General features: G+C 40.4%; 1 protein-coding gene across 1 annotated transcript in view; it reads right to left on the bottom strand.

The window, feature by feature from the left end:
* Positions 1–378: 378 nt before the first annotated feature.
* The window catches only part of MEOX2 (mesenchyme homeobox 2), an 81,623-nt gene continuing 65,727 nt past the window's right edge, over positions 379–16,274 (bottom strand). Inside the window, exon 3 of the mRNA XM_072650819.1 lies at positions 379–1,694. Within this exon, the coding sequence (XP_072506920.1) occupies positions 1,470–1,694 (225 nt within the window). The 3' untranslated portion in view covers positions 379–1,469. The remainder of the gene's footprint in view (positions 1,695–16,274) is intronic.

The following is a 16,274-nucleotide window of genomic DNA, read 5'->3' on the forward strand; positions in this document are numbered from 1 at the left end:
TAAAGGGAGAAATGAAGTCCTGTTCTTTATCAAACTAAGATGAAAAATCCAATGACGTATTTTCTCATGCACTTTTTAAAAGTTTCAATGAAGTAATGCCAATTTAAACTTAAAGAATTCATGGAATCAAAGAAAATGTTGAAATAGGCTTTCATTGTTTTAGATTATCTTCATTTACTTGATGCATATCCTGTCTCCCATGAGATATGAATTTATGTAATGAATCAAGGCAAAACGGAACAAGTTCATCCCAGAAGAAAATCTCAGTTTGACAGGTACTAGTGTAGTCTGTTTCAGACTAGGAGAGAAGGATTTTTCTAACTGTTCAACAATTGACATGAGGTTTTCACGTATTCTTAGGAAATCACAGAAATGTCATTATTTTCAAAGGATCATTTATTAAACTTATTTTTTTTTTACAAAATACAATCATGTTTTCTGTTAAGGCTTTGGTGTTCTATATGTACACATACACATGAAATAACATTGTGTAGGTTTATTACAAATGAACTTAAGCTGGAGACAGCTTCTGCACTACCAACTACCAACTGTCTCACAATTTATCTCTTGCCGTTTAATGCCACATGGAAACAATAACAACAAAAACAAAAAAAATCTTCCTTCTGGTGAATTAACTTATTCCCATTGTAGAAACAAACCTACTATTTTTAAATGTTTTATAGAGATGACTTTGGGCAATGGTTGGAATACAAACTCTTCTGAAAGATGACTGATTTTTATGATCCTTAAAAAAAACATTTTTTTCAAGCTATAAGATAGGAAAAATGGAGGAGCTAGGTAAGGTCTATAATACCCTATTAGCAGCAGTTGATAGTAAATGCAACAGAAGATTTGTTTTGTCTGTGGTACAAAGAATGGTGTGTTCCATCCCTCTCTTCTACTCCACCTCCTCTACTAGAAGGAACACAAGTTAGCATGTATGCTCTGTCTTTGGAACAAGGAAACAAAAGAGAGCCAAGATGAAGATTGTCATTAGGAGTGTCTATTGCCATCAGCTAATATGAATGCTTTGCAAAGTTAGTGAAGACGGGAAAATGCCATAAGGTAAATATATACAGAGTTAAAATACATTTCTTATCCAATAAACAGTAATTCGGGGCCCTGGGACTGTTCAGGATAAAATGTCTCCTTTTTTGCTCTCCATAGCAATTTATTTTTCAGTGCAAGCTAAGCAAACAAAGACCTGCCCATTGTCCAAGGCATGACCAACGAGTGCGGAATGTTCCAAGCAAGTCCATCTTCAGCATCATCACCATGGAGGCCCCTTGGAGAGAAGTGGCACTTATTGTCAGTCCTCTACAGCTCAAGAGGTGCAAGCAGGAGAAGGCTGCCAATGCTCATTGCCATTGTCTTCTCCTTCTGTAAACCATGCCTGGGTAAGTAAGGCTCGCCATGCTAGCGTTTCTTTCCTGAGAACGGCGCTCGCTCGGCGCATCCCGCGCTCGGTATCATAAGTGAGCATGCTCGGAGCTGTGGTCGCTATCGTGGCTGTCATCATTGGCTAACGAGTCCCCTGTGTGCTGAAGGCCAGCGGCCCCAATGCCGGAGAGCTCCGAAGGCAGCAGGGTGCCCTTTTTCACATTCACCAGTTCCTTTTCCCGGGCAGCTGCCCCTTGCTGGCCTCCTTTTACTCGTTTCCATTTCATCCTCCTGTTTTGGAACCAGACTTTAACCTTGGAAAGCAAACAGAAGACAAAGAAAGGGGGGAGAAAGGGAAAAAAAGTTAAGTCCCAAATTTACTTTCTTATGTCAAAAAAGGAATGATGTTGTGTACAGCACTATAAATTTGAAATGGATACAACATGAAAATTTAAGCCTTTCCATTAAACACACACCCCTAAAAAGACAGAAAGCTCGTGTACTTTGTATTAGTTATGGCTGTGGGAGCAGGGGTGGGGTGAATTCATTCCCAAACAATGTGCAATGAATGTGAATTCATTCATAGAATGGGAATCCATGAATTTCGTAAGCAGAAGATAAATAATGTCAGTTGCATCAAACCAAAACGCTTTTGCATGAAAAAAGTAATAAAGCTACATTAAGAAAGGCAGTGGTTGACTGGGGGGAAAATCTTTTACCTCAAACATCTCTGGAAATATATTACATACTTAAGATATAGAGACAATTAACCAGAATATACAAGACAAGAAAAGTACTCTCTAATAGTCTCTAATAGTCAAAGGATATGACCAGTTCACCAAAAAATTGTAAGCTGTTAAAAATCAAATTAAAGAATGCTCTAGGTTACTTATAATAAAATTAATGCAAATAGAAACAACCCTGTGGTTTCACTTCACATCCTGAAAATTCACAAACATGTCAAAACATGGGACTAGTCAATGCTGGGGACATGCTGGGGAGAAACAGAGATACCAGAGCCCTGTAGGTACGGCTGTGTAATCATCCAACCATTCTGGAAATCACTTTGGAATCAAGTGAAGACAATGACTAAAAACGTCTGTCTCTTCTGACACAGCAATTTTACTGCTAAGCATGTACTCCTGGAGGTCAGTGACCAAAAGAAAGGCTGTATATGCCCCCAAAGAACTGGAGCAAAGTCGACATGCATTTATTGGGAAATGGCTAAGCAAGTGGTGACGCATGAATTCAATGGAATGTGACCAGACTGCCGAAGGATGAATATGACCATCACAGAAATAAGTGAGAAGATGTCTATAAAATATTGAAAAGTGAAGCGAACAGAATCAGAAAAACAATATCTGTGATGACAACTGCAAGGAAAATAGAAAGGAACAAAACCTGAACAATGGAAGTTTACAATGACTTGGTTTAGCCCCAAAGAAGAGGCAAAAGAAAGTACTTTCTCCGTTTTTTTTAGGAGGAGGGAGTAACGTGCCTAAATACATAATATAATGGGAGAGCTTTTTATTCTAATTTTTCAGAAGTGCAGGAATGCTCCTCCCCCACTTTTTATTCTTTTTCATCAAAGATGGATCTCTGGGAGAGGGAGGGAGAAGAGATACAATGGAAAATGCAAGTGATATGAAAATATTAATAATTGTTTCTATTTAAAAAAATAAATACTATGTCTTGCTAAAATTCTTTAGACCAGCCTAAATTCTTTGAGGTTCATGAGGGGATGCCTGGTGAGACAAGATTCTGTGTGTGCCAGAAGGACTGCTATGCTATCTTGGATCTGGCATGGGGTCCAGATTGTCAATTTAGGCTACTTTCCAGCTGTTGTAGCCTTTTTGTTCTATGAATTCCTCAAAGAGCTGCTTATCAATGGGGTACAGTGATGCTATTAGTGAGTGGTCACAAAGCCCACACAGTTTCTGCTAAAACCACTTATGCAGCAGCTAGTGTACATCAGGCACTTTGCCAACTACTAGAAACCTAACTACTTCCTTAAACCATATAGAAAGGGAAAAGGAGACCCCATAGAGAGCCCATATAACTGCCTATCCAAATCTTACTGATCCTCCCGAAACCAACCCATGCCCCACATCCATCACTACAGGGTTATATACCTATCAATGTTAGTGCCCAGGGAAATCAGGCAAAACTTACCCTGGCATCTCCTCAGAAATTAATGATATGAACATAATAAAAGAAGTTATTAAGATATAGTCTACAAAGTTAGAAGCAGACAATATAATAATGACTAGCATTTTATTCAGTGATTTAAAGTTTGCAAAGCACTTTAAAAATATTATCTCTTTATTCTCACAATAATCCTCAGTTGGCACAATTATTATCACCATACTATGGATAAGATATTTTTCTCTGATGACATGGTCTTTGGGCAACGAAGGACGAACACAATACTGAGAGTAGACACAGCTGGCTAAATGAAGACCCACCTAGTAATTCAGCTCCTTCTCTCTTGTCTGCCTCCCCCTCCCCTTCCTTCTCCTCTCCAAAGGAAGGTAAATTTAGATGGCCAAAAGATGCCCAGTTGACTTGGATTTCACTGGCTAGTTCCTCTCCCCTCCCCTCCTCTCCCCTCTCCTCTCCTCTCCTCTCCTCTCCTCTCCTCTTCACTCCTATTGAGTGATTATCAATAGTAACTGTTGCTGTTTCCCACCTGGCCTGATGTCTTTCTGTTTCTTGACCTCATTAAAGGGGCCATGCCCTGGCTACCTCTTAAACAGTCCTATTCAATGAAGGGGCATTGCCTCACCCTAAGTGAGTACCTGCAAAGACATTGGCCTAAAGGGCCCAAGGTCTCCCAGTGCATCCTCGGCTATCTCCAGTCATCCTGAGGAATATCTGGTCATTGGATTCAGATGGTTCTGGAGGAGAAGTGAGGCTAGTGACCTGCACAGCCCTCCCTCACTCATAAGTGAAAGTCATATCATCATATCTCTGATGGCATGGTCTTCTGTGGCAATGAAGGATGAACACAAGATAAGTCAGAGGTTAAGTGACTTTCCCAGGTTAAACAAGAAGTAAACATCCCAAACAAGACTTGAACTTGGGTCTTTCTGATCCATGTCTAATAGTCTATCCACTGAGACCTAGTTTCCTATTTTATCTCATTATTCTTGCTAATTAGGTGTTAAGCTCCTCATTAGTAATTAGTTGTTTTTAAGCTACTAATAGCCTTTGCTTCCTGAATTTTCACAACGTATAATCTCTGTGGTCTGGTGCCCCTCCTTGCTACAGCATTATTTTTCACCTTCATTAGCCTCTGCTCCTGATTGTGACTTCATCCAGAGCCCATTCGTTGCCTAGATCCGATTTTGTATGTTTTGTACTGTTAGCTAACTTTCCGTACACCTGTCTCTTAAACCAGACTACAGACTACCTGAGGGCAAAAATCACTGATTATAAAGCTCCGTGTTCTGTGCAAGGCTTATAATGGTGCTGGCTTATAACACTGTGGATTCAAAGTGAGGCAAAAGACAGCCCCTCCCTGCCTTCAAAGACCTTGCAATGTAATTGGGGAGACAAACTTCAAACAAAACCAACATACGCCAGGGCAAATCAGGGAATCAGTAGAGGGAAGACAGCATGAGGAAAGGAATCCAGAAAAGATTCTTGGAGAAGATGAGACTTTAGCCAAAACGTCAAGGTAGCCTGGGAAGCCAGGAGAGGGAGAAGAGGAGAGACAGAATGGCAGGTATGGGGGATGGCCAGAGAAAACACATGATTTCTGGAGAGTTGGGGTGATTTTGGGGAGGAAGTCAGGAGGCCAGTATCACTGGATCCCAGAAGACATAGAGAAGATGGTATAAAATATAGTACAGCAGTCATGGGGAGAGGCAGCATCCTGTACTGGAAAGCATGGTGGCAGAAGACTTCGGTCCTCTGTACCTGGGCAGGTTTCTGAGGGAAAACAATGTTTTGGTATGAGGGTGATACCTATCATACATTTAGACCCCAAAGGAACCCTAGGGATCATCTAATCCAACCCCCTCCTTTTACAGATGAGGAAATTAAGACCTAAAAGAATGAACTCTCTTCCCCATCGATACAAAATGGGAAAGGGAAGAAGAAGAATTCAAACTCAGATCCTGCAGCACCAAGTTCAACAAAATTCCCGCTTTGTGGTACTGTTGACTAAGTTGTACAGAATGCAGCAAGGACAATGAATCCAGTTCTTCCTAATTCCAATCTGATCCTCTAGCTACCATACCACACTTCCTCTAAGTAGTCCCCACCTACATCAGTGAAGGGAGTTTTCATGCCAGGACTTTCCCACCTCAATACAGCTATAGCGCCAAAAACAAAACAAAGTCAAATGAAAATGCATTCTAATTTCAAATTTGTACAGCCACTCCCTTGGCTGTGAGCACGAAAGTTTCCCTACTAAGATATCAAACTTGTGCATGTGTACTTGGGACATACTAACTGAGAATTCCACAAGGCAGACAAGGCTGGGCAGTATTTTAAGCCCTCCCATCAGTAAACACCAAGCAGGCCCAAAGATGAGTAGTTTCCATTGTCACGTGTGTGGCTTGAAGCCAGAAAAGTCTCCTCAGCCCTGTCCAGTCTCACGTTCCACAGCCCCTTCTGCAGGCTTCCCTTCTGTTGCCCTGGTTCATCAGGTCACAACACCAAACAACTATCAGACCATGCCCAGATACTACCCCACTCTGCTAATAACACCAGCATGACAAAATAACACTTTACTTCGCTCAAAAATGTACAGCGAAAGCCTCAGAAGGAATCATTTAGCCTGGGTTTGTATCATGTACTGAGGATAAAAAGAAAAGCAGGATCTGTATAAAAAAAGGGAAAGAAATAGGATCTGAGTTTCCCACTTCTTTAATCTATCATTCAGATAATGGGAAAGTTCAATCCAATTTAAATATGTTCTTCAAATGGCATTTAACATTGTCTTGGATTTCTGTTTTTATTTTTTTATTTTTTTTTGCTGGAAAAGGGTTTCACTTTTGGCTCTACTTCAGTCTTTCCATGGAAACTTAAGCAAATGTTCCTATTTCTTAGTGTCCATTTCCACATTTGTAAGAGGGAGACATCTGGGTTTCCCAGAATCCTCGAGGGGGCATTTTCTACACAGAAACCCCAGAGGAGAGGAGCACACAAAACGCCGTCCTCACCAACACTCAGGTCTAAAAGAAAGTCCTTTCAATTAAGTCAGTGGGACCTTGGCAGGAACATGTGAGGAACTGACTAGCCAAGCCACAATTTATATTTTTCATTTTTAAAATCTACACTCATTTCCTTTTTCCCCCTATGTGGATTATATCCGTCTGCAAAATGGCCCATCCCATGTTAAAGAAGTAGCTGAGTACAGTGGTGATTTCACAGGAACTAACCCTTCCCATCGTGTTGCGCTTCTTGTAGAATGGTTTGTCCATTTTCATTAATGGCTTAACAAACTCAAGGAAAAGGCTCTTTTTCTGCCCACAGCTGGTATCCAAAAATATGAGGCTGAAACCCGCTGGATGTTTATCTAGTGATTCTAACATGAGAAAGACTTTTCGAGAAGGATTTCCTCCATGGATCAGATACAAATATCTGAAAAATGAACTTGCTTTGGAATTTGTAAAGAGTGAATAATAGGGAAGGGAAAAAGAGGTGTGGAAACTTCAGCCTGGCATGTGGGAGAAACAGGGAGGAAATGGGAAGCCCTGCGAATTCCAACTTCATCTCAATTAATGGCTTGTACTGTCCTTTCTGAGTTGGATCATGAAGGCACAGAATTGATAGCCTTTGTTAAAACATGGCACTAAATGGGAGGATGGAAGGGGGAGGGAGAGCATCAAGGAGTGGGAACCCAGGGGGTTTTCTCCAGTCACCCCATAAATCTGTACAAAGAGCTATCCACAACAAATGATGGTGGCATCACTTGTTGTGCTAGTCTCAAATGACACCACAACATGGTTTTCAGCACAGAAGATGTGTTGTGTTTACCCAGGATCCTCCTGGAATGGAATGCTTTGGACAAAACGGATTTTAACCTTTTAGGTGACAGCAACCTATGTGTTTGAAACACCATATTGGAATGATACTTCCATGTCTTAACCAGAGAGTATATATACTCAATGTTGTTGGGGAAAGGGCACTAAAGCGCCACAAAGCAGCTGTGGGTTTGCCTCCTTAAAGCATGTGGGATTTTATGTCACTCATTTTTCTTTACAAGGGCCTCAATTTTCCTCCCTTGTCAATTGCAAATGTTCTATTAGCCACCCAGCAGAAGTCCTTTATAGATCTCGTCCATGATGAATCCTCCCTCCTTGAAATTACATTTCCCTTATTTGTCTCTTGGTGCTTCTTACCTCCTCCAACCCTGTTTCCTAGTATAGTCCCCTATAAAGGGAAGAGAAGGGAGAACAGGCATGTATGAAGTACCTACTACTGCATGCCAGCTTCTGTGTTAAACCCTTTACAAACATCATCCCATGTAAGCTTAGGGAAGGAATGATTTCATTATTATTTTGTAAATCTCAAGTTCCTAATATTAGATCACTACTTCATTTCATCATTTTTCATTATATTTTAAACCCAAATTCCTAGGACTGCATACTCATATTTTTCTGTATCAATTTTGATATTAAGCCTCAGTTTTCCTCATCTATAAAAAGAAGGAGTTGGACCTGATGGCTTCTGAGGTCCCTATCTAGGACTGAAAGTCTTGTCATCATATCCAACTGTCCAACCTTTCTCATCCCCCCATATGCACTCTGTTGTTACCTTTCAACAATTCTACCTTGACAGCATCTTCCATATACTACCCATGCTACTATGATGAACCAAGCCCTTATCGCCTACCATCCAAACTGCTGCAATAGCTTCTGAATGGGTATGCCTGCCTCAACTCTCCCCTCTTCAGTTCATCCCCTACTCAGATCTACAAGGATTGGCCTAAAGCAAACATTACTTCCATACTTAATGTAGTCCAGTGGCTTCCTGTCACCTGTAGGTTCAAATATGATATCCTTTGTTTGACCTTCAAAGCCCTTTACAATCTGATCCATCTCTATCTTTCTAGCCTTTTTATACTTTATAACCCTCCATCTTCTCTAGCATCCAGTGACATTGGCCTTCTTTCTGTTCTTAACACAACAGTTCATATCCAGACTATTTTCACTGGCTCTCCTCATGCCTAGAATTATCTCCCTTCTCCTCCCCACATCCTAGTTACCCTTGGCTTCCTTCAGTTTTCAGCAAAATTCCTACCTTCTACAAGAGGCCTCTTCCAGAGTCCTAAGTGCTAGTGCCTTCCTTCTGAGATTGCCTCTCATTTGCACTGTGTATGGATGTCTTCTATGTACATAGCTGATTACATGTCATCTCCCTCAGGAGAAGAACTCCGTGAGAACAGGCCTTTCTTTGTATCCATGGGGCACATGGCAAGCATTTCATAGATACTGATTGACTTGACTCAACATGGAAAATGGAGTCTAGAATCAGAAAGCAGAAATGAGCTCTGACAAGAGCCCTGAAGACCTCCTGGAGGTCTCCACTTTACAGATGGCAAGACAGGTGCCCAGAGAGGGAAACGGATTTTTCCAAAGTCCAACATCCTGACTTGAGAATTCCTGACTTGAGACCACTCTACTAGTCCGCTTTCTGATATCAGACTAGGATTTCCAAGGATGGATAGCATTATTTAGAACATCTGCTTACTGGCCAAAATACCCGACTTCCGTTTCCTTAGCTAATGACTTATTTTGCATTCACATCTCTCAAGTTGATGATTAGGCTGTTGTTTAAATTAGTTAAGGGACGTATGACCCCGTATCGAACATCTCCTTGGGAACCATGCTGCTGAGAGAAGCTTTCTGTGGATGGTTTTGTTCCACGATTTATAGCGGAAGCAGAAATGACCTCACCCCTTTCATATGAATATTAACGGAGAGGAAAATGTGACATAGTAAATAATTTCTGTATCATTAAAATTTACTGTGTTATATTAAGTCATTTTAATACAATGCCTGAATAAAATCTTAGTTATGCTACATACGGTCCAAACTTTCTTCCTGCTTTTGCACAGCCACCCCCTGTCTGGAATACACTTCTCTTCCTTCAAGACACAGCGTAATCACCACCACCACCACCACCACCACTACCACCACCTACTGCTACTGCTACTACTACTACTACTACTACTACTACTACTACTACTACTACTACTACTACTACTACTACTACTGCTACTGCTGCTGCTGCTGCTGCTAATAATAATAATTGCTATTATTATTAATAATAATAATGATGATTAATAAAAATAACGAGCATATGTGCACATTTACAGTCACTGAACCAAACACTTTTTACGAACACTCTCTCATTTGATCCTCACAAGAACTCTGGGCAGTAGGTGCTATAATTATCCCCATTTTATGGTAAAGGAATGTGAGGCAAACAGATTAAGTGACTTACCCAGGGTCACACAGGTAGTGAGTAAGAAAAGGTTTAAACTCAGGCCTTCCTAACTCTAGACCCATTGACTCATCCACTGCTCCATCTAGCTACACAGTCTTTCCTGATACCTTCAATTGCTGGTGCCTTCCCTTCTAAATGACGTCATCAATTTACTTTGGGTTTCTTTGTATTGGATTAGATTTGTACTGGATTTCGTTTTATTTATTTTGGAAAATATTTCTAGACTATTCATCAGCTCAGAGCACAAGTAAATTATATTGAAGGCTTACGTATATTAGTTGTCTGTTTTTTCCATTGCGCTCAACCAATATATATTAATTAATTTTAATAGGAGTGCTGTATGTGCCTGGCATTGCACTGACTGGGTGAGTGCTAGCTGCTCTGAGGGAAAGGACTGTCTTTTGCCTCTTTTTGTAGCCCCAGCACTTAGCAAAGTGTCTGGCACATAGTAGCTGCTTAGTAAATGTTTAGTAAATGATTATTATAACAAGGATAAGCAAATGGAGACCATCTGAGGAGGGAGAGAACCTTAGTGACTGGGACGAAGGAGCAGAGAAGGCATCCTGGAGGTCAGGGCACCTGAGCTGGAAAGGAAACCTGGAAATCAACCAGCCTGACCCACACCTGAGTGGGAAACCTGTCTACAATAGCAGCTGCTTGAAGCTCCCCAGTGATAAGATAGGAATGGATACAATGCTTGACTGCAAAGAAACCAAAGGCTCCCCATATCCTCCTGTTCCTGTTATTTTGAGTATGAGCTGTCCTTAGACAGGGCAACTCCACATGGCGTAAGTTTCTTCTTATGTTCCAAAGGGCATTGTGATGGACTAACTGAGAAGTCATTCTAGTCTTCTCTCTGGGGAGATACACTGGGTAAGTATTCACTCATAGGAAGTGGACAGCACTGGGGTGGCAGAGGAGAACCAAGTTTAGGGAGCTGATTTAATTTTAAGTCTACTTAGATTCCTTTAATAATACTACGGTTATCATCAGGAGAATGGTTCCTCACCACTCCTCTGTTGCTAGCCCATAGGCTACAATTTTTATCATATGGTGAACTCTTTGCTTTTGGTCTGTGTCTAGAATTTGCTCTCCTTTTGTCAGTGTATGAGGGGAAAGAAAGAAAACATAAGAATTACTGTTTACTTTTAACTAAAGAGATTTCATTGGCAAATGCCAGGAAGGAATTCATGACTTATAGCAAATTCCAGAATGCATCTTGATGTTAAATTTGCCATTATTTTACATAAAATTCTCTTTTTAAAAATTAAATCATCAATCCAAGAGTTACTTCCTCAACTTAGAGGATAGATGACTGAATGAAGGAATGACAGGAAACATTCAAATTTAAGTAAAGCTGGGCCAGCCTCTTATACCTGATATTTCTTCATTTCTTTCTGGTGTCTCTGGTGTTCCTGACCTCTGGCACATGGCCCTTGAAAGTGCTAGTGGTCCCTAAAAAGGATAATGGCCACCAGTGAAATGAACAAGTAGGTGACATTAATAGACCTAGTTTCTGGACCATTGGTTGGTCTTTTATTTTTATGAGTGTGAGTCTTCTTAGCGAAGTGGGAATTGAACAGGTTATGCTATCGTCTCCTACCTTAAGTTATTAGCATAATTAATATTAGTGTCTGAAAGAGGCTGAAGCAAGGAAGGTAAAATAATGATTGTCATCATCTTCATCCTCATGATTTGTGTTTTTTTTTTAGTTCACTAAGTACTATAACCTGTGACTTGGGAAACAAGTCCCAGTGACGGGAAAAAAGGAAAACTGTACAATTGCCCAGGGTGTAAAGTATGAAGTGTGAACATGTCTTAAGGCTGTTGAAATATTGAGTTACATTCAGCCTGCTTCAATATTTACTAGTTCCTATATTTAGGAGTAATATATAAAGGCAGAGTGTGTGGATCTGGCTCAGACTGTCACTTTTAGGATTATGGTTGGTTGAATATGATTGTTCCTGATGAAGTACTGCTTTTCATGTCTAGGGATTATTTTAATAGTTTGAGTGTTATTAAGAAATATTTTTATAAACAAAGCTAATGTTTTACTTGAATTATGCATTAAAAAAGAGTTACAGTGCCTTAAGCATGTTTTTACTATGTCTAGGGGTGAAGATATTTCCTAAGTAGAAAATAGCTCTGACTTTATAACTTAAGTCATAAGTAATATACAGCCTACACAGTATAAATATGCTTTATTGCTTATTACTCTTAAAGGAACATATTGTGCCCCTTAAGGAATGGCTGTCTTCACCTGTGTGTCACTACAGTTATGGAATGTATGTGTGCCTGCAAGCATCAGACCTTTCCACATGCACATATGTATAAGCAGACAGTTATGTATGTTTATTAACGCACATATACTCATGAAATAGTATGTATGGACATGTTTAGAAAGTTTGCACACTTTAATATATACATACACATGTAGTGTGATATGTTTACATGTCTATAAATTTATATGCTTAGGTATATCTATATCTTCATAAATATAGGTAGATAGAGAAGTAGAATGATAAAAAAGATGGGATGGATAAGTGAGATGATAGAGACCTACATGGGGACAGATAAACAGAAAGAGGAAGAATGACAGAGATACAGATATCGATAGAATGATATATAGAAAGTTGAGAAACAGAGAGAGACGAATGGATAGACAGATGCTTAGGTTAAGGAGACAAGGAATGAAAATGTAATTTCATTAGTACCAAGAACTCCCCGGTGAGGAATCCCTTCTACAAATATAGGTCAGCTTCTTCTCTGAAACTCATCAACAGTTGGCTACAGCAGTGGTGCAGAACTCCAGTAGGAATGAGGGCCAAAGGACAGTGCGTATTGACTTCAAAAACCACAAATTAATGTCATCTATGTTCTATTGCATTTTATTTGTTTTGTTCCAATTACATTTCAATCTGGTTCAGGCCTACTGTTAACTGTTACAGCCATGTTTGACAGCTCTGAACTAGAGGACATAGAAGTTAAATGAGTTGGTCAAAGTCACACACATACACACACACATACATGCAATGTGTATATTCGTGCATGCACGTTTGCCAGATGAGTATATGTTCACATACGCATACATCCATTGTGTGTATACATAGACTCTATATAGGGACAATATATGTGTATATATACATATATATACATTATTTATATATACATGCTATCTGTATATACATGCACATTATATATTCATGTATATACTTATAAATGTATATATATAATAGCTATCTATATACACACACATACACACGCACACACACGCACACACTCGCACTCACGTGTTTATTCCAAAACAGTCTCTGTCACCATTTGGAAACTTTCCTTAATGTCTCCCTTCCTAGTGCTGAAGTCCCTTGTGAATGACAGGAAAGTAGCATGTAACTGGAGTCTGATGAAAAAAGTAAAATCTGGTGTTGACTTTCAGAGAAGATAACTCTTTCCTTGCAATGACACACTCAGTGGTTTGATGACATAGTACTAGAGTGCTGTGTGTGTGTGTGTGTGTGTGTGTGTATGCACGTGGTAGTAGGATTAAAGGTTACTGTAATATAATGCATACAGCCCTGGACTTGGGGCCTGAAAGCAGATATCTGAAGCCTTCCTCTTATGCCTTCTTACTAGGTGCCCTTGGGAGTGACCTTTAACCTCCTTAGGCCTCAGTTTCCTCATCTGTAAAAACAGAGGAGAACAAGATGGCCTGTAAGGTCCATTCCAGTCCTAGGTCAGTGAAGACCTTAAATTCACAATGTGTCACTTCCAATTCTATACCCAGGATCCTATTCATGGCCTGCCAGAACTATAAACTCAATTCCATTTCATAAGCTTTTACCAAGTACCTAGTGCTGGACATATATCTCAGTCACTACCCAGTTCTGACCAAGGAAACCCAGCCTCCAAGCTAAGGAGATAAGAGCATAAGGCCATATGATTTTATAGATAAGACCTTTCAAGTCTGACAATTTACTCTGTATCAGCCACAAAACTACTGTCTATTTGGAAGGAAAAAAAAATGATCATTCCATGCTGGCCACCCAAAAGTGGATGGCTATTTTACACAGTTGGCTTAGGGCCAAGTGGTCATGTATGAGGAAACAATACAATCTAAACCCTCTCATTTCCATTAATGGAATACGATCTGAGGAGGTGGGACTTTTCCAGTTTTGTTGGCAAAAGCTGCATGTCATTGCTCTGTTTATTCTGGTAACCTAAGCTGGTTTACGTTGCTCCTTTGATTAGCTTGGTGAGAAAAGGGGAGAAAAAGGTCTTGTGAGGTGGAAAGACCTTTCATCCTTTCTATATTGGCCTTCCCCGTTCTATAAAATTGGCCCTTGGCCACCTCTTCTGTTCTGATGCAGCTGCTTCCTCATTTCATCCCCTAGCAAGATGTGACAACCTGGCGGCACGTTCCTCATTTATCTGGACAGCCTCTAAACCACAAGTTTGTCAGCCCTGCCCATAGGAAGGACCAGTAGGTCCAGAGGTCAGCTCTTCAAAATGTAGAGAATCCACCCCAAATGTCTACATGGACTGTTTGTGCCCGACCTGGAGTAGAACATTCTGAGCTCATCTTGGTCTGATCAGCCACCATTAGACACACTAGAACTTGACTCAAGCGTCGTGATGTCATTTTGGTCCTCTTCAAGAATGAAGGACAACATACAAGTCAGCTGCTGGGGACAAGTGGAGCTGGGCCTGAAAGGGGAATGTAAGGATGGGTCATGAGGGATAGGAGCTTGGAATGGCAGGAGTCCCCATTGCCAGCCTTCCTTTGCTCAGAGCAGCACGGTGAGGTTGAACATCTTCAAGATCTTCCATTTGATGCTGAGACCATTTTCTTTACACACAAAATGTTTTTCTCTAAGGCCTATAGGCTAAGCTGGAATGACCCTCAAATCTGAAGGGTTTGTCCAGTTGGGGCTAAAAGGGCTGGTTTGTTTTTCTTCCTTACTTTGTTACTAGTGCTATGTGTCTGGCACATAGTAAGCATGGGGGCAGGGAGTGGAGGAAGGGAGGGAAGAAGGAAGAAGGAAAAGAAGACAGATAAGTAGAGAGCAATGTAGATGATAGATTGATAGAAGAATGGATAGATAAATGCATATGGATTCCAGATACTTTGCTAAGTGCTGAGGATGCAAACACAAGCAAACAAGATGGCCCTTGCCCTCATGGGGCTGAAATCCTAATGGTGAAAGACAACATATAAAACTGATCTGGAAAAGGAATTAGCAGAGGACACATATATGTGAAAAACAACATATAAAGCCGAGCTGGAAAAGGAATTAGCAGAGGACACATATATGTTAGCATGATGTAGAAATGGTTAGGACATAGCATGGAGACTTGAATAAAGGCAAGATAAGGCAAAGGTTAACTGTTAAGGTCCTGGCACCCTAGGATCTGAGCTGAAGAGGAGGATGGGGATGGTGATTAGAGTACAAGATGCATGGTATCTACCATTTGCATTGTGTAATTAACATCTTGATAACCTTAATTCAATTAAAAAACACCTACTCTGTGCTGGGCATTCTATTACATGCATGTGAAGTTACTTGATTTTCATGCCCACCATGACCAGCAGGGAGCAGGGCAAAAGCTTACTTTCAGATGAGAATCTAGGTCTTAAAAATTTCTCCTTTAGCCAGACTGAGTCATGAATTTAAAGATTAAAGGAATTTTGGAGGCCATATAATCAAATCCTCTCATTTTACAGATTAGGTAACTTGGGCATGGAAGTCAAGTGACTTGTTCCAGATTGTTCAGGTAGTAGGTAACAGAGTGGAGATTTTCAGTGGTATATTCATTACATCCTGCCCTCAGAGTTTCCATTTTCTCCTTATGTAAAATTATATCAGAGGATGAAAGTAAAGATTAATGATATTTGGGAGTGAAGGGCAGAAGAGGAGAATTTGAGCAGAAAAAGGTCTACCCTTTCTTTTAGATCTCCAACTCTCCCCTCTTCTTCACAGATACCTCTCTTAATGAATCATACAACCTAACAAGAGATGGAGTTGACTACGAGTAAAGGAGGGAGATCATCACATGAGACCCTTTCTTAACAAGACAAGCAGTAGTGAAGACCCACAATGCCCAGCTAGCTTCAGAAACCTTAGACAAGGTTCTCTGGGGCTGTTCCAAAGAAGGAAGTTTGCATCTTTGTCAAGAAATAAGGAAGGCTTCCATCTCTACAGATAACTGCAGGTTTTCCCTAGTCAGGTAAGCCCAGCACTCTAACTTTGCTCCTGACGAGGGTCCAGGATTGGCATCCCATCATCCTTACAATTGGATAGAGGCATGACCTAAAATTGTTATTTTCCCCATGCGTGGCATAAAACATTGTCACACTTCCTGTGGAAATCAGTGTCTTCATATCAGACCCTAGATGTGCATTTCCCTCTCTCACTTAAAAATAAAAATAAACC

This window comes from Notamacropus eugenii, chromosome 3 (assembly GCF_028372415.1).
Source record: "Notamacropus eugenii isolate mMacEug1 chromosome 3, mMacEug1.pri_v2, whole genome shotgun sequence".
Taxonomy (NCBI): Eukaryota; Metazoa; Chordata; class Mammalia; order Diprotodontia; family Macropodidae; genus Notamacropus; species Notamacropus eugenii.